The sequence below is a fragment of the Ursus arctos genome, unplaced genomic scaffold (assembly GCF_023065955.2).
Source record: "Ursus arctos isolate Adak ecotype North America unplaced genomic scaffold, UrsArc2.0 scaffold_16, whole genome shotgun sequence".
NCBI lineage: Eukaryota > Metazoa > Chordata > Mammalia > Carnivora > Ursidae > Ursus > Ursus arctos.
Window position 1 is genome coordinate 25,875,765 of NW_026622830.1, and position 18,841 is coordinate 25,894,605.

General features: G+C 46.3%; 1 protein-coding gene across 4 annotated transcripts in view; it reads right to left on the bottom strand.

Annotated features, from left to right (window-relative positions):
- Positions 1-13,432: 13,432 nt before the first annotated feature.
- TPX2 (TPX2 microtubule nucleation factor) overlaps positions 13,433-18,841 on the bottom strand; it is a 56,060-nt gene continuing 50,651 nt past the window's right edge. For 3 of the 4 annotated variants that reach the window (XM_044385756.3, XM_026503243.4, XM_057312603.1), the window contains exons 16-18: positions 17,088-17,199; positions 16,238-16,425; positions 13,433-14,261 (exon numbers count right to left, since the gene is read on the bottom strand). In XM_044385756.3, the coding sequence (XP_044241691.1) occupies positions 14,151-14,261; positions 16,238-16,425; positions 17,088-17,199 (411 nt within the window). In that variant the 3' untranslated portion in view covers positions 13,433-14,150. The remainder of the gene's footprint in view (positions 14,262-16,237; positions 16,426-17,087; positions 17,200-18,841) is intronic. The other variant, XM_026503245.4, reaches the window with a different exon arrangement.

Genomic DNA, 18,841 nt, shown 5'->3' on the forward strand with positions numbered 1-18,841 from the left:
CAGGGGCTGCCTGCCCAGAGCCTGTCTCTGAGGGGGGCCTTGAGAACTGGCTCTGTGGAGTGCACTGGAAACAGCTCTGCAGGGGGCATCTGGGTTCAGGGCCTCCCCCCCCCCAAAGCCCAAATCTAATTCTCACATGGAGGACACCACCCTTGTCCCCAGAGGGAGGGAGACAGACATGACTGGAGAAAGCAGCAGGTCTGAGCAAAGGAAAATTGTGTAGCTGTAAACAAGATTGAGGAGGCTGTGAATGAAAGAATACAAAGCAACCTCCAAAACGGTAAAATAAATAAATAAATAAATAAATAAATAAATAAATAAAATTAAGCCATGTGCAGAACAGCAAGTAGAATATGCTATCTTTGGGCAAAAGGGGGTAATATATATAATAATATATGAACTTTCACCTTATACACATAAGAATTTCTTTGGGATGGCGAGCAAGACACTGGGGAGCAGGGGTGGGAGGGAGACGTCACGGCACATGCATTTACTTTTTTTTAAAATTTGGACCATGAAGTATGTGAACAGAATACTATTCAAAATGAGTGATTTTTTTTCAAGTGAGCAAATGTTGGAGTCGGTGGTGGTCGAGGCTAGCAAAAACCACAGTTGGGATTCCTTCCCCAGTCTTGATGACTTCTTGCGCTTCCTGGCCCTCCTCACCTGCGGTTCCCTCCTCCCAGGTGCAGGCGACAGTTTGCCTCTTCTGGGGAGCAAAAATACTAACGAGGGGGCCTTGCTCCAAGAGCTCAGTGCTCTTACGTAGATTCACTCGTGTGATCTTCCCAACAACCCACTGAGGTAGGTGCTATTACAGATGGGGCACTGAGGCACAGAGCAGTTCCGTAACTTATCCAAAGCAATACGGGTTGTCGGGGACTGAATTCAGATTTGAACGCACCCAGACTCTCCTAAGGAAAGGGAGCTCCCATTTTTTGAGGGCCTGCTGTTGGCTCTATCCACGTTGTCTGAAAACTTCATCTTGATAATAACTCTGTGGGCAGCTTCCAGCCTGTTTCCTAGATGAAGACGGGGGATCAAGAGAGTAACGTGCCCAAAGTCACTCCATAAGGGAGTTGAGCCAGAAATATCCTTCTACAAAGCCCAAAGCGCTCTTTCTTCCCTAGAATCTCCCAGCCGGTGTCTTCGCCTGTCTCCCCCTGCCAGGTGCCCCCTTTACGGTCTGACAGTGTCTGAAGGTTGCAACGCTTCCTCTCCATACCTGCTCTTGGGAGCCACGGGCCCTCTCTTTGTTCCTTCCCACAGCGTGTTCTGGTTTCTCGGGAGGTGTTGGGCCCTCCTCCTTTGGCCTCCTTCAGCTCCAGGCTCACCCCGCCGGTGACGGTCTCTGGGAGCCTGGTCCCTGGGTGCCTCTCGAGGGCAAGGGCTTTGATGCTCGCGCGCACTCCAGCACAAATGTACTTGCCGGGCAGGGTTCGGTGAGTGAGCCACCGGCCAGCCAGGCCCTGGGCTGGGTTTGTGGGGTTACGCTGGTGCCATGGCCCTTGCTGACGTTCCCTTGTTACTAACCCTGGTCGTCGGCACCGTATTTACTGAGTGAGTATTTACTAAGTGTGCACTCAGAGCAGGCCTGACTCCGCCAAGGGCTTTACCCAGCTCAGAGGGTCCTCGCAAAGGCTTCGGGGCCAAGGATTAGGCCACTTTGAAGGTGCAGAAGCTGATGCTGAGAGAGGGGAAGGGGCTCGTCTCGGAGAGAGTCACACAGCCGCTGAATAGCGGCCAAGTGTGCAGATTTGAATCCGGCAGCACCTCCCGCTGAGACCAGCAGTGGTTAAGGAGCTCTGAGAACTAGCCACTGAGGCTTGGACAAATGCTCCCTTTCTTTATCTACAGGACGAGCACCTTCCTCAGAGGGGAGGTGGATAAAGCATTGAGAACAGTAAGTGTTGTATAAATGTCAGATATTTTAGCCCCATTTCACAGGTGTGGCAGGAAAACTGAGTCACGGGGCAAACTCACAGAGCTGGGTTGGACTCGTCTAAGCCCAGGCTCGTTTCATAACCACTCTGACCCATTGCCTCTCCCAGGGCGGCTGGGAGCATTTAGCGAGCACACGGTATGTAGAGTGCTTGGCGCAGTCCCGGCAGCACTGCGGGCTCTAGAGCTGGACACCCCAGGTAGAGGGCTCAGCTGGCCCGGCAGGCTCCTCCGCGGTCCCTCCCGCTGGGATGAGAGGCTGGCCTGGTTCCGGATCCACGGGATTGCCTGCAGCTTGCTCCCCCGCCCAGGGTTAAGCTCAGCTCAGCCAGCTGCTCCCTGGGAGTCCCCGGGCTTCTTCTCAGCACTCCCTTGGAGGCACAGGGGAGGGGCATGGGGAAACCTCATCCTCCCAGCCGGGGGCTGCCAGAGACCCTGCCCACCCTTCAAACGGGGCTTTCCCGCCCCGCACCAGCTGTGCAGCCTCCCTCTTTGCCTCTACAGGGACAGGGCAGGAAGTGGGGCAATGCCAGGACCAATTACACCCGCCAGGGGAATTAAGGTCAGCAGGATGCAATTATGCCTGTTGGATTTAACAAGGCCAGAAGGAAGGTTTCTCCAGCCAGAGTTCACGGCTCCTTAGGCCTCTTGCCCTGGATGGCTCTACATTCCAGAAGCCTGGGCTCTCCGGCTCACCCATCCCTGGGAGAATTGCTTGGGAGTGGAGGGGTTAACTTCACCCGGGCACTGCTTCCCTGGCTCCTGGAAGGAAATTGACCCAGCCAAGAGGCTTTAAAAGGCCCTGCTCAGAGAAGACATTTCCCGGTCTGACCCTCTCCCTGCTCGGCTGTGATGGAAAATCCAGGGAGTTGAGTAACCTTTCTGACTCCAAGGAGAGCAGCCAATTCCCCTCACAACTTTCCTGTGGTCCTGACAAGGGAGCCACTCAGGGCTGTTTTCTCCTGCCCTCTCTCACCTCCGGCCCCTAAGCCCAGGGCTGTGGCAGTACCTCTCAGGCCTCTGGGGAAGGCCTAGGTAAGATCCTGTCCTTCCTTCCGAGGCTGCTAAGCAGAATCTATGGACACTCTGTGTGGCAAACTGAACAGAGATCCCTCTGGAAGCTCAAACGACATACTGATTCATCTTGAAATCGTGGAGTTTTATTGCTAAGATTATTTATTGAATGCTCTAATCTGTGGCAAGGGCTAACGTGGTTACTTTGGGGACACAGAGATGTTGAAGAATAGCGATAGAATCATCACATGGTGCATTTTCGGTGAAAAATGATTGTAAAATCATTCATGAAGTAGGGTCCTTTTTTGTTGTTAAAAACATTTATTAAGGGGCGCCTGGGTAGCGCAGTCATTGAGCGTCTGCCTTCGGCTCAGGGCGTGATCCCGGCGTTATGGGATCGAGCCCCACGTCAGGCTCCTCCACTATGAGCCTGTTTCTTCCTCTCCCACTCCCCCTGCTTGTGTTCCCTCTCTCGCTGGCTGTCTCTATGTCAAATAAATAAATAAAATCTTAAAAAAAAATTTATTAAGGGGTTGCCTGGGTGGCTCAGTCCGTTAAGCATCTTCCTTCGGCTCAGATCCTGGGATCGAGCCCCTGCTCAGTGGGGAGTCTGCCTCTCCCTCTGCCTGCTGCTCTCCCTGCTTGTGCTCTCTCCGCTGTCTCTCTAGTAAATAGATAAAACCTTAAAGAAATTGATTACGAAAATGAGAAGATGTCTGGAGGGATACACGTATTAGTAGGTATGGGAGTAGAGATGATTTTCATTCTTTGGATCTTCCAATCTTTTCAAAATGACCATTTGTGACTCTAAATGGATTAATAAATAATTTGAAATGTATCAATATGCACACAGATTTCTATAATTCAAGACAGAAAGTGGTACAAGCTACATATAGGAGATATAAAAACAGCATGGATTGGGGCTGCTGGTCAAGGATGACTTCTCAGATGAAGGCCTGGCTCCAGCAGGTTTTCTCAGTGCCCAGGCTCCCCGGGTTGGTTTTCAATGAAGCCTCTTTAGAAGGGAGCCCCAGGACTCTCTCTTTAACCAGCATTTCAGGTGGTTCTCATGCACGCCCAAGTGTGAGAACCCCCAAGTCAGAGGCCAGCTCTGAGCCCCTCGTGAGAGAGCCCGGGTTGCGTGTCTCAACCGCAGTGCACATGGGAAATGTCTGGAGAGCTTTCACAACTCCCGAAGCCTGAGCCCGCCCTGAGTTCAGGCCAATTAAAGCAGAATATTTGGGAGGTGCAACCCAGAAGATTCGGATGTGCATTCGGGGTTGAGAACCACTGCTCTGCAGCTCTCCAGGACAAGAATGTCACCTCGTTTCTTTGAAATGCCCCTACAAGTTAGGGTACAATGGCGCATATGGTGGGTGTTCCCTTCTGACTTGTTATGTGGACCGTGCACACTGTCTCAGCATCTGGGGCTCTGGGGACCTAGATCCAGACCCCGCTCAGGACAGAGACCCTGTCAGCCGACTTTGTACCCCAAGGACCTAGTACAAAAAGGGGTGCCATTATTAGTAGGAATAGCCACAAATGTTGTGTATTTACCGTGTGCCGTATTAACTCCCTTAATCTTCATAGCAACTTTATGAAGTAGATACTATCACTCCCATTTCCAAGAGGAAACCAAGGCACAGAGGAGTAATTTGCCCGAGGCTTCAGAGATAAGTGTTCCAGTGGCGTGGGAATGTCAACCCCAGGCGATCGGCTCCAGAACCCTCATGCTTAATTACTCCTCTATACCACTGAACGCTGTGAGTGAGTGAAGACTTAAGGCTGCGTCATCAGTTTGGTAGCCCGCGGCCCAACATTCAGTAGGTGCTCTGTAAGTGTTGAAGAGCAAGCGCTCCCACTTTGGGGGGGGCCTGGGATGATGGGAAACCTTCCCTTTCTCCCTCTCCCCCGTCTCAGCCCAACTCCGCAGCATAAACAGCAAAGCCAAAAATAGCCAGGTAATGACGTCAGAGGAACAAGGTCATCTGAAAATTACCCAGGGCCACTGGACACCTCCCTATAGGATCAAGTAGCAGGAGGGTACCCCAGGCTGGTGCAGCTGTTCCAAGAACAGGAAACGTCCCAGGAGCAGACTTGGAAGCACCACTTCAGGAAGGCAGGGCCGGTGCGGGCGGGGGACAAATGCAGACACATAAAAGAGTAGAAGCAAGACCCAAGTACGGAGTATAGACCTGGGAGTTGAAAGTAATTCAACTTTGCAAGTAAGAAGTTACTCCTGTCACACGATCCCAGGAAATGGCTCAAAAAGCGGGGAATGCATGTTCTGTCCTGTTGCACAGGATGGCTTCCCAGCCTGCCATTGTGCTATTTATAAAACTTGAGGTCCATTTGCTAAACTGGGTTCCCATAAGAACCAGGGGGTGCATGGCAAGCTCTAAGCGGCTGCTGCAAGAAGCGGCCCTGCCTGGGATGGCGAGGGATGAGGAGGGGGCTGGGGCAAAGCACCTCCGGGCACTTGGACCACCCTGGCAAGCATGCAGTCCTGCCAAGGCTTGTGACTTTATTGACCGACAGCTGCCACCTCCCTGCCAGGAACCCAAGCATCCAGCACGGTCTGAGAAGATGCCTGCTGGGTGAAAGTGGGGAGAGAGGACCTGCCTCCCAGCCGCTGGGACGCTTCGCTGGAGGTTCCCATTGCAAGGTCAAGAGCTGAGTGGGCTCCAGCCCAAACTGCAACCTTCACAAGATACTTGCTCCCCAAGTCCTAAGTTGCTGGCCCTGGAGGTTGACAGAAACAATCCCTTTTTCACCCAGGGGGGTCTCTGATCAAGCGTCATCTGGTTCCAAAAGAAGTCAGGAGCTCCTGAGAATGCCCATCCCCTGCAGCTGGCCCTACTCAAGGGAGGCACCTGGTGTGGTGCAGAGGGCACCCGAGGGCAGACAGACCTGGATCCACACTCTGCCACCTACGAGCAGTGTGACTTCAGGGACAGTAATTTAAACATGGAGCCTCAGTTTCCTCATCTGTCATATGACTTGTTGGAAGGCCCTGTGGAAAAGCCTTCTGCTTTCCTTTATTCTGGTAATGGAGTGTTGGCTAGGGAGATAAACACCTACTCAACAAATCAGCAGCTCTCTTGTGTCACAGGGACAGATCTCACAAAGGTGACACCCCAGGGAGCTCCAGAGGGGAGGCGTGTTCTTGCCCACCAGATCCCCTCTTGCTTGGCCTGGGCACTGAGGGTCATGGGAGAGAATGGCTGCTGGCTCCCCGGCCCATCGAACCTCAAGTTGGGAAACCTGTTGTCTCGCAGGACCTGCCCGTCTCTTCTGGCATGGTGGTCTTCACGCTTGGGCGTCCGTCAGGCCCCTGGAGGGCTTGTTAAAACACCCATTTTTGGGCCCCACATCCAGAGTGTCAGACTCAGGTCTGCAGTGGGGCTGGAGAATTCGCATTTCTAGTCCTGATAAGGCTGGTCTGCTGGTCCACAGACCACACCCGGAGGACCTCTGTCCCAGGTAAAAGCCCCCAGGCCCAGCTGCTGAACTGGCAGCCTAATTCCTACCCATTTTCCTGAGGCCTCTGAGTGATAGCAATGTTCTGTATGTGTGTGAGGAAAATGCAGAAACGCTCAGTTGTCACGACAGCTAATGTTTCAAGGAGAGGGAGCTGCACAAAAACTGAAGCTGTGAGGGCAATGGGAACTGGCAGCCCCTTCCGACTCCCGACCGCTTGCGCTCTGTGGCTTCCTGTATTTGTCCCTACTGCTGCAGAAACAAATTACCACAAGGGGAAGAAAAAGGCTAATGAGCAATAAGAATCAGTGAGCCTCCAGTGTAGACATCCACCTCCAGCCAGTAAGGGTGGTTTCTGCAGGCTCGACTTCAAATCCCTCTCCTTTCTTGCCTGCACAAACTCCCATGGAGTCTCTGAGAGGTCTCTCTGCTCCTTTTGCTGGTTGTAAACTTGCAGCTGCTGGCCTTGTCCTGTCAGGTTGTTAGCTTTGGGTAAACAGCAGGGGCTTCTGGCAACCCCTGGTGACACATACCCACTGATAATTAATACTGAGCATATGACTCAAGCACGGTCACACTGAGTCACATTGGCCAACGGGAGTAAGTGCCCAATGTGACAGTCACCATTGCTGCTCAGAGTGCCTTTGGGTCATATTAAAGCTGGGAGCAAACTGTCATCCAAAAAGCGGGAGGAAAGGTCCCTTCTAGAAACATCGTTCTAACTTCTATGATGAGGAAATTGAATCCAGAGAATTCAAATGACATGCTCAAGGTCAGAAAGCCTGAAGCTGCTCTCCCAATTCCTAATCTAGGGCTTCTTCCACTAAATACTGTTGCTGTTCTTCCTGAATCCTGTGACAATTAACCCAAAGCAGTCCAAGTCCCCTTGACCACGAACGCTGTAAAAACTGAACTGCAGTGGAGAGAAACAGAAGGCAAGGCAAGGTATCAATTTTACTGTGATGTCCTTAAACTGCCTCCAACAATAGAAAAACCACTACTAGATATCCTCACATCTTGGAAAAGCCAAGGATGGGAGGGACTTCCTTGTGGTAGTCTGTAAGAATTCACTGAACATTCTGTGCAGTCTTTAACCAGTTCCAAGGTCAAGAGAAATATCAGAAAATATGTGTGTGTGTCAGAGGACATTATTCAGGGATTAGTCCCCTGGAGTGATCTGGGCTAGATTTCCGCTTCCAGAACAACCCTTGGAAAGTCCTCAACAAGACAGCACACTGGTCTCCAACATACTTCATTGAAGTTCAAATGGCAATCCAAGGGCGGGAGAGCTCCCTAGAGGTGCCCTCTTCCAGTGATTGAGCAGGTGGCTACAGAAAAATATAAATACGAAAGTAGGCTTGGTGTGGTTAGAACAAATGGCCTGTTAAAAATTCTGAAAATACTCAAGTTGAAAGAGCCTTACTGATCTTTTCAATTCAATCTTCTCGTTTGACAGATGTGGAAACTGAAGTCCAGAAAAGGAGAGTGACTTGTTACAAGTCACGCAGTCGCAGTGACAGAAGTAAGATTAGATTTCCTGCCCCTCTCTTCCCAAAAGACACATCACAGCCCCAGGTAGAGTTAAGAAAGACAAAGGGTGTTCTCTTTTCAAATCTTATCTGAAGGTTTGGAGACAACAATCAACTATGTAAGTCTGTCTGAAAATGCAGAGTTCTAACACTTTAAAATAACATAACGAGAGTTGTCTCCAGAAAGGCTTTGCCAAAGGCCAATAAACGTTTTCTCTAGGCATGAGTGCCAGTAACATTGACATCACAGCAGCCAAAAGGAGCTTTCCATTTTGCAAATGTGAATGCCAGGATAATGTCATTAACTATGCTTTTGGAAGGGGTTTATATTTTCTTTAAAAATTTTAATTACAAAGCTTGAAAATGGTTTGAAACATTTCGTTTAGAGACAAACATGATACATTAGAGGCACAAACAAATCTGTCCTATAAATAGAGTCTGGAAAAACTTTTTGCAAAACAAGCATTTTCAATGGGGAGAAGCAAACTCCAAACAATGGAACAGTACGCAGCTGTTAAAATTGGCATTTACAAAGTACGCAGGAATATGGAATTACATTTGAGTTACTACTATGCTAAATGAAACACACACGGACACACACATATATCCCAGAAACATCCCAGAACATCCCAGGCAAATATGTGAATGTGGTAAGAAAAACCCTTCAGTGTAGAGGAACAGACTAAAGTTTCATACAAGAAAAAAACAGATTATACGAAGAAGTACCAGTGATCAAAGTGGGTGATATATTTTTTTTTCTCTTTCTTCCTATTATCAGGTATTGTCTGAATGGTATATAATTAACAATAAACCTTACCTTAAAAACTGAAAAAAAACGTTGTAAAACCCACTCAATATTTTTGCATAGAGCAAATTCAGTCACTTTCTAGTCACTTAGCAGGCTATCTCTGGGACACCGACTGCGTGCGCGCGCTCCTGAGTGGGAGCATGTCAGTGTCAGGCCAGAGCCTTTTCAACTCTCCTTACCACCAAGCAAGCTTGAACAATGCTGCCCCAAACTGTTTTTCATATTACAGTTTATGACCACTGACTCTATTTTGTATCTTGACCCACTGAAAACTGCATCTCCCACCCTTGCTCCTGAAAGAAAACCTGGGAATAGCTTTGGTGCCAAAACAAGGTGAGCAAGAGCACTTGGCTACAAGTCTCGGCACATTCACATACTTGCCTGGGATGTTCGGGAATACTAGTCCCGTAACTACGCGGGTCTCAGCACATCACACGGGTCAGGTTTTTATTCCTTTCTGGCTAACAAAATTGCAAGGGAAAGGGAGAGGGTAATTGATGCCTTCAGGTCAAGGTTTAGTCTGGTGAAATATTTCCCGATAAAACCCAGAGTTTTCTAAGCCTTTTTCCCTACGCCTCCAACTATGGTTTCTCTGGGTGAAATGTCAGCATCTGCCAAACCGTTTCAGGAAGCTGATACCCTCAGCACATAAGAGCCCTGCTTTGACCTGAGCCCCGTCTCTTATTCTCTTGCAAGAACGAAAATAACAAACACCATGAGACATTTTCAGTGTCCGTACCCTTCACTGCAATGCCAGAAAATAGAGTGGGTACGCAAGAAGACAAAGGAAACAAGGGAGAAGTATGTTTTGTCCCCAGGCTTCTTTTTTGTAGCAACTACACTGGCTTCAGCTGGATAACAAATTGTCCTGGAATTCTTGGCGTTGGTGCAAACATGTCAGCTCCCTGGTTACGCCTTCGTCACCACTCAAAGTACCACACGCTTTAACCTTCCTGCTCTTTCCATAGGCCTGGGTTTGTCCCGTATCCAGGAAACTTTATATGTTGTCTAAACTGAGCATCCCAGCAGGCTGCAAGGCAGATGGCAGCTCAGGGCTCAGAATGTTGACTGATTCCTACCTGGACCCACACCACCACGCTGTAACTCAGCCTGCCCGCGCAGAAATAGGAGCCCAGCCACGTGACTAACAGCTTTTTTAACTGCTACGCTCAGCAATGAGGAACTTTCCCAGCAGATAAGATTCAGAAGGGGACTGCAAAGGAAGCAATGTCAAGATTTATCCAAGGGGATGCACAGGCTGAACCAGATACTCAAGCCACGAAAGCCCCCAAGGCTCAGCTAGGCCAGGAGGAAGTGAAAGACCAGGTGTTGCTGACCTGTCCTCAAGTCCTTGGAACTTCAGGTCACTAGCCTAGGATATCTGCAGAGGATCTAGACCCCTCTACAGGTCTGCCTCCATGTCACTAGGTTCTCCTAAGAGGCTTCATACTTCAGTCAGGGGGAAGCCAGGACACGCCCAAGGTAGCTCCTGAACATCATTCAATCCAGAATGCGTAAGAAAAGAGCAAGGTGCACACTGTAAAGCAGGATACTACTGGTATGAAAATAAAAGGACAAAGGACAGAGAAATACATCTATGGTGACTCTATCTCTGCAAAGGAGCACACCTGGCAGCAGGATCTCTGAGGGTGGGAACTGAGCAGTTGGGAGAAAAGGTGGAGAACTTTACCTTTGTAGCTTGAGTTCTGAACCACGTGAATGTGTAACATTTCAAAGAACAAATTAAAAACAAACGCAGAATGCTATAATCTTATTATTACAAAAAAAGAAAAATGCTCTAGAAATCTGTGTACATAAAAATATTCTGGAAGAATATGCAACTGTTATCAACGGGGTACTCCTGGGAAACGAGAGTAGGGAAATAAGGAGACTTGCATGGTTTATTCTATATGGTCTGTATTATTTTAATTGTTTCCAAAAGACATACTATACTACTTTGGCAATTTTCACTTAAAAAAAAAGAAAGACACATCTTTAAGAACTGCAATCTCACCTCCAAAAAGAATCTCTGAACTCCCTCAGTACTTTCAGTGTCTCACATTACTCAGTCACATCTTATCTTGTGTTACAATGCCTTGTCTACAGGTCTCATCTCCGTTAAACTCTGGAGCAGCTGCAACTGTAGCCTGTCTACCACTCAAGTTCCACTTTCCAGGGACAAAACTCTGTGGAAAAGAACCGGCAAGGAATAAAATAGCAGTCAAGATGGCAACAAAGCAATCACACAAGGACAAAACAACCAACCACAGTAAGCGTGAACAGTAATCTTACAAGTATGTTAATGAGCACAAGACTATTAGCAATGGGAAACCATGACCGAATCAAAACAACACTGAAGACAAAGTCCTTCCCAGAAATTGTGGGAATTCTAACAATCTGCATGTGTGCATCAGCTAGGAGCTTTGCACAATTGCCAAGTGAAGTGTGACCACCAGATTTCTCAGTAAAATTCAGTAAATTCCTATCAGAAGACAGGTTCTTTGCTTAGGAAAATTTCAGAGCAACCTCCGAGTGTTGAAAGAGAAGCTCCCACTACAATATGACCTGAAGGGATAAAGAACCTGACTTCCTCTGTAAGATAAAAGTGGAAATTTGGGGCGCCTGGGTGGCACAGCGGTTAAGCGTCTGCCTTCGGCTCAGGGCGTGATCCCGGCGTTCCGGGATCGAGCCCCACATCAGGCTCCTCCGCTATGAGCCTGCTTCTTCCTCTCCCACTCCCCCTGCTTGTGTTCCCTCTCTCGCTGGCTGTCTATCTCTGTCGAATAAATAAATAAAATCTTAAAAAAAAAAAAAAGATAAAAGTGGAAATTTTAAGCTTGGAAATGGGAGGAAATGGGAGACTGTATTTGAAATGAGGGTCACGTGAGGTTCCTGAAAGAGAACTCAGTACTAGACAGACTGAGCTGAGGAGAAACAGCCAGCTGCTGGGAAACTGAGGAATTCTGGGAAGCAGGAGGCAATGGATGTCTGCATCTCAATTTTAAGCTCTTTGTTCTGAAGTAATGTAATCCCATTCTATTGCCTCTCCAAGACTGTCACACATTACCACCCCGACATGGCCCTGTCTGGAGAGGGTAATCCAGAAGGATCTGCTAGGTCCATAATTCTCAGTATGCTCTTGCCAGAACCCTCATTTTGAGGGCTGGATTTATTCTCCTACCTGAAACGACCAAAACCAAAAAATGGGCAAAATATATGACACCTGATACCAGATGGAAATATATGAAGGATAGTGAACTGTCAAAAACTGATGATATGAGAGAGTGGGGAAAGCCACAGTGGATAAACACAGAGGGGCTCAAGAGATAAATAGGAGAGAAACCCAAGCAAGAGGTGACCAGAAACAATAAAAACCCTCCAGGAATCCACAAGAGATAGGAGGGCTGAGGTAGAACTGGATTTCTCACAGGACTGATACCTGTGTACCCTCAACTACCCTCTTTCTCGCATACCACGTCCAATATGTCAGTAAGTCTTGCCAGTTATAACTTCAAGATACACTCAGAACCCAACCGTTTCTCACCACCTCCACTGTTGCTACCCCAGCCCAAGCTCCTATTAGCTCTCACCTACATGCCTCCCATCCCATTCCAGTCTATTCTCCACACAGCAGAGAAACACTTACCACATGACAGAAGAGAGGACAGTTGCTTGCTTATAGTCTGTCTTCCCTCCTAAAAGGTAAGGTCCATGAAGGCAAGTTCTTCTATTTCTGTTCATTGCTGTATTCCCAGAGACTAAGTGGTCCCAAGGTATATACACTTAGCACCAAGTAAATAGTTGTTAAATGGATGGACCTGTATACTAGACTTCTAGGAAATGAATAAAGAAACTATCTTGCATCAGTGGGTCTTCAGGAGGCTCAGTGATCTGCAAATCATGTCTTGCTTTGTCATCCATCGCTGAATCTACAACAGCCTGTTCATAATGCTCACTGAATGAATAAATGAAAGGAATATAAAACAGGTTTACTATCCTCCATGGTGCCTAGGACTGGCCTGGGCAGACTATGGATGCTTTTATATCCTTTAGCACAGGAGTAGAGGACTAGTAAAGAGTAGAGTTCATAAATAATGCCGAGTCTAAAAGAAAATACACTACTTAATATGGATCTAGCAAATTCTGTGCCAGCTACAAAAAGTATAGAGATGACTAAAATAATTTTTATTTTCAAGGACTAAGAAAATCTTAGGTATCTGGGTCTCTACCAGTTCGTGAACAAGTACAAGTAATTCAGCAGTATAACTGTTCTACTAGAGACATATACAAGAAGCATTTGAGAGGCACACAGAAGGAATGATCACCCTTGCCTGCAGAGGTCAGGTGGTCAAGGAAGGATTTATGAAAAAGATTTTACTTTAGTCTTAGAAGGAAGCTTGCCAGATGAGAAAAAGCACATTTAGGAAAGAAGGCACAGATCTGTGTGAAGGCATAACACACAATTGCCTTCCAGAGTGGTTCCTGGAAGGGAGTTAACAAAATACAGAAGGACAGAAAAATGTTACAAAGCACTTTCCTCTAAGGACAGAGCCTGTGCTTTAAAAGTTCCTGGACCCTCCTCCTCTCAAAGTACCCATTTCTCCAGTGAGATGTGACCTCCAAAGGGGCTTGACAGAATTAAAAACAGGAAGTAACAAAATCAGGGAGGGGAAGACAAACATATTTATTCCGCTCCAGTTTATCAGAGGACTTAAAACGTGTACTACGCAGCATTCCCTGTTATTATCAGCATTGACAAGGGAAGAATGTGCCTTAACAGCAGTTCTGCCCCAAAACTTGCCGGTGGCTGCTATGAGGCTCCCCGTGGGTCCGCGGTCTTCCTTGTGGTTGTGCAGTTAATGAGGCTTCCACCCTCGTAGAGACAGGCTCCTTAACTCTAAATTCATTTTGTGCAGAGATGAGGAAAGAATCTGATATACTGACTGTTCCTCAGGTAAGCCATGACTTAAATCCTATCTTAGTATTTAACTATCTTTATTTTCTGATTAAAATAGAAAAAAAGGGGGAGGGGGCAAAGAGGCAATAGAAAGTATACTGTGCTGATACAGAGACTTTAAACTCTAGTCAGAGTTAAGACTCATATTAAAGGTCAACTGATGGTTCAAAGGAAGTAACTACATGAAGTCAGAGGGAGACATGCATCAGTTGAGTCTCATTATTGGCCTCAATAATGTAGGAAAACAATTCTCAACAAAACTGGAGTCCACACTTGTCAGGTACGCTCTGTTAGGCATGAGCAGGTAAAAGTCTAGAAAGACGGGTTCTCCCCATGCCCTGGTGACAAGGAAAGAAGGCTCCTGGTTTGATGAAAAGAGCAGTTCCTGCTCCCAGGTGGTGTCTGCAGCTCACGGCTGAGGTTAGCAGTGGAATCGAGTGGAGAACTTGGGAGAAACGGGCACAGTCAGAGGCTGGTCACTGGACTTTACTTCCACACCCTGGTACTTGCGTATTGGATTTGCCTTGTGCACCTGCAGAGCAAGGGAAGATAGTTACCACTGATCAGGATGTTAGAAAAGTACTGAGTATAGCTGTTTTTATTTTTTTTCTTCCTGAGAAAATGTTTGTATAGTCTTATAAATCCAAGTCACGATCCAAAGGGTGGGGAGGAACGCAACACAGCATAATAGAAAAGCACGTGAGCTTTGGAGCCCAAGTAGGTTTTTATTCAGGTCTTGGGGGTCCCTCAGCTTGCACTAAAGAACATCAAGACTAACTCCAACTTGATTGTTTATTACTAGGTTTAACAGGGCTGTACACAATCGCAGCAGAAAAGAGATACATGTTAAGAATCTGTCAGAGTGGGGAATGGGGGACTGGGATAACTGGGTGATGGACATTAAGGAGGGCACGTGATGTAATGAGCACTGGGTGTTATATAAGACTGATGAATCACTGAACTCTACCTCTGAAACTAATAATACACTATATGTTAAAAAATAAATCTCCCAGAGTACAGTCTTAAGCTTGAGTCTTAATATTCACCAAAACCATGGACAAACAAACAAAAACAATAACCAGGAAGGGTTGCTGGGAGAAGGCCACCCTTCCTTCTGGGCAGTCTAAAACAATCCTGAATCAAGTCAGGTTAGTCGAGAGCTAACTAGCATTAACGGAAATGTGCTTTAGGATGCTGACATCAGGGGCGCCTGGGTGGCTCAGTCGTTAAGCGTCTGCCTTCAGCTCAGGGCATGATTCCGGGGTCCTGGGATCGAGCCCCGCATCGGGCTCCCTGCTCTGCTGGGAGCCTGCTTCTTCCTCTCCCACTCCCCCTGCTTGTGTTCCTTCTCTCGCTGGCTGTCTCTCTCTCTCTGTCAAATAAATAAATAAATAATCTTAAAAAAAAAAAAAAAAAAGGATGCTGACATCAGCCTATACTGAGAATCACTGTAAGTAGCACCTCTATGACGGGGACAAACCCAAGAAGCAGTACCAAGCGTTGAAAAATCAAAGAACTTCAGGCTGGAAAAAAGACTAGTTTTGTGAGCATATCTAGAGTGGGGATCATTTTTTATCATTTCTTTATCCAATCAGCAAATGGCAGCTTGGATTTTGCCAGGAAACTAGTCCCTTTAATAGTTTGTCCCCAGACCTTCTTGAGGCCACCGTCATCTCTGCCAACAGCTGTATCAGCAGCTGGCCTCGCCTTTTTAGACAAAACTGCAACAACTTATGTATTTATATAATAATTCTTTTATCAATCACATGAAGTTCCATCTGAAACTCTCTTTGCTCAATAATGCAGTTAATGCACCTTGCTGCCTTCCAAGTGAAAAAGTTCTTAATGTGAATTAAGCTTTCTTTCTGCATAACTTAATATCTAAATCATTACGCTAGTGTTAGCATGGAGGGTCACATAGACCAATATGTGTTATAACCCCAAGGAATTTGAGTCAATTATTAAGAGGAAAACGAAAATACAGTTGCCACATAATTCCCATGTCCTTCCCTACCTATGTATCCTTGTCTAACTGTAAAACCACTTTGGTTTTCGTAAGTCGAAAGGAAATAATAAATAAGTTAGATAAATAAACAAGTCCTAGGAGAGCCTCACTGCGCATGTTCTACCACAGCACACCCTCCTTATCAAGACCCCTGGAAGAAATTCTGTCTGAATTCTGTATCAAGACTAAATGTACTTTTTTTTTTTTTTTAACAACTAGCTTGTTTGTATCTCATGAACACTGTGAGTTTTGTAACCAACAGTTCGTTTCTAAAAAGAGCCAAAGTTATGGCGCAAACTTGGCAGACACATGGGTCACAATGTGCACATCTTCAACATTGTTCACATCACAACTTTGTTCTTGGTTTGTGTGATTTTCCACCATCACTCATCTTTGATATGTCCTGGTAGGCTACCTTAGATCCTTTCGGGAACAAAGCAAGGTACAGAGAAAACAAAATAGAGATAACCGTGGGCTAGTGAGTGCTCATGCTGCCCAGTTACCAGTTCTTTCCGTAGCCTGGCCAGCTCCTCCCTCTGCTGCTCTTCCTCCTGGTGCCTGGCCTCCTCCAACTGCTGGACTTTCTGAGCTTCTACCTCAGCCATTCTCTTTTCCAGCTCCTGCCGCTCCTTGGCTCTCTTCTCGGTGGCCAGCTGAAAAGGTTCCTGAACTAGAGAACCAGAGAGGCCCTCTGAGTACAGAAACAGAGAGAATATTGGTGCACAAGCAGGACCTGCATAAACGTAGCCCCCTGGATGCAGCAAGTGGCACGGACACGCAGGGCAACAGAAAGGCTAAGCTCTAGGGAAGGCCTGTTAGCAGAAAGGTAGAACACACCACATACAAAAAGTCCTAGAATTTTAACAGTTGGAAGGGCTCCTGGAAACCATCTAATTAGGAGAAAAGTAAGACCCACACAGATGAAATAGCTTGCTCAAAACTACATAGTGATTCTAAAACAGATGTAGGAGGAGAATCCAGTTTTCTGACACCTTACCCAGTGCTTAAGGAATCAAACGTTTATACCTAAGGCTTGCTTCATGGAGAACTCCAGAAAGAATTCCTGGCTTTTCCTCCCTCACTTACTACCCTTTGTAAAGTAAAGCCAATAACTGCTGTTGAAATGCCAGCTGCCTTTGCCCAGGCTCTTGTTCTATGAATCTGGCCCCAACATACACTTCAAACTCAACACAGGTACATGGTTCAACAAAGACAAAAAACCCGGTCTAAGAAGAGAACTAGATCCTCTAAAGGCAAATGCTCTGGCTGACAGAGCTGATACTGAGTCCCAGCATCCCCCCTGGGAAGTCTGACAATTCTCCCCTGATTCCCCAAGGGTACATATAATACTACCAGCAACGGATTTCTTCTCTTTCTTGGGAACAAAGGGCTCCTGGGAGATGACGGTGTTTGGACGAGCCTTGAAGCAAGCTGCTTCTCTCTGCTGTTTCAGCTCTTCCTCCAGCTATTAGAAAGAAAGTCTGTTAGATAAGCAACAGCATAACTCTCCATGACTGCTGCCTCAGTGGCTCAAGAACTAATGTTTCTAAGAGCTTCATCAATAAAGGCAGATGACTTCATCTCAACCTAGTTAAAACCCCCTTTACACTGAGTAGATCAGACTGACAACCTCTGAATCCACTGAGAACTGGAAAATATCTTTAAGGTACTTTTAAGGCCTATCTGAACACAAAAATAAACATGTAGACATTATAGCCCTTGGATGGGAACATCTATAAAGTATTCTCCCTTCCAATCCCCCAGATAATCTAACCAGAATTTTTTTTTAAGATTTCATTTATTTGAGAGAGAGAGAGAGAGCATGAGTGGGATGGGGAGGGGAGCGGGGAGGACAGGCAGAAGGAGAGGGAGAAGCAGACTCCCCGCTGAGCAGGGAGCCCAACATGGGGCTCAATCCCAAGACCCTGAGATCATGACCTGAGCCAAAAGCAAATGCTTAACCAACTGAGCCACTCAGGTGCCCCAAATCTAACCAGAATTTAACAAGCCTCTAGATTTAACTACTCATTTATAGGAAATACAGAAGGTACAGGAATATATTAAATAACACCATGGGAATACAATGACCAAAATCGGGACTGTGGAAAATTTATAGGACAAACAAGCCAGTTTACTCTACAAGTAATATGTAAGTAGAAGAGTCTGTAGAGAAAAAGGGGTTTAGAGATTTACCAAACAAATGCAGTATGTGGGTCTTATTTGGATCCTGATTTCAACAATTCAACTGTCTAAAAAAATTATGAGAGATTTGGAGATATAAGAACACTATTTGTCACTATTAAGGGATTACTATTAATTTTTTTTATGTGTGATAGTATTACGGGTTTTTTTTTATACTTGTATTTTTTTTATTTTTTTAAAAGATTTTATTTATTTATTCGACAGGATAGAGACAGCCAGCGAGAGAGGGAACACAAGCAGGGGGAGTGGGAGAGGAAGAAGCAGGCTCCTAGCGGAGGAGCCTAATGAGGGGCTCGATCCCATAACGCCGGGATCATGCCCTGAGCCAAAGGCAGACGCTTAACCGCTGTGCCACCCAGGCGCCCCTATACTTGTATTTTTAAAGATACATACTGAAGATATAAAGATACATACTTATCATTACTTGCTGTTTTTAGATGAAATGAGGTGATACCTAGAATTTCCTTCAAAGTAATCCTTTGTTGGTAGAAATATCCAGTATAGAGGTTAAGTAGGTAGAAATGCAGATGAAATAAGATTTTCCATGTTTTGATCATTATAGAACCAAGTGACAGGTTCATGGAAGAAGATCCTTATACTATCCTTTCTACTTTTGTGTATGTTTGAAAACCTTTTAAAAAAATTTAATTATAGGAAATACCCCACACAGACATTTTGTATCACGGTCCTGGAAAGAGAATTAACTACCACTTCCAAACCAACAGTCCTAAATTTTCCTAGGGAACACCACCAACAAGGAAGCTATGTGCAGTTATGTAAGCAATCACATTTCTTGACTTCCTAGAAAGATTAGCCCAGAGCTCCTTTTGGACAGAGCCCAGGATAAGTGATGATATAAAAACACTGACAAACTTAGGGATTCAGGGGAATTTTTTTCCAAATAG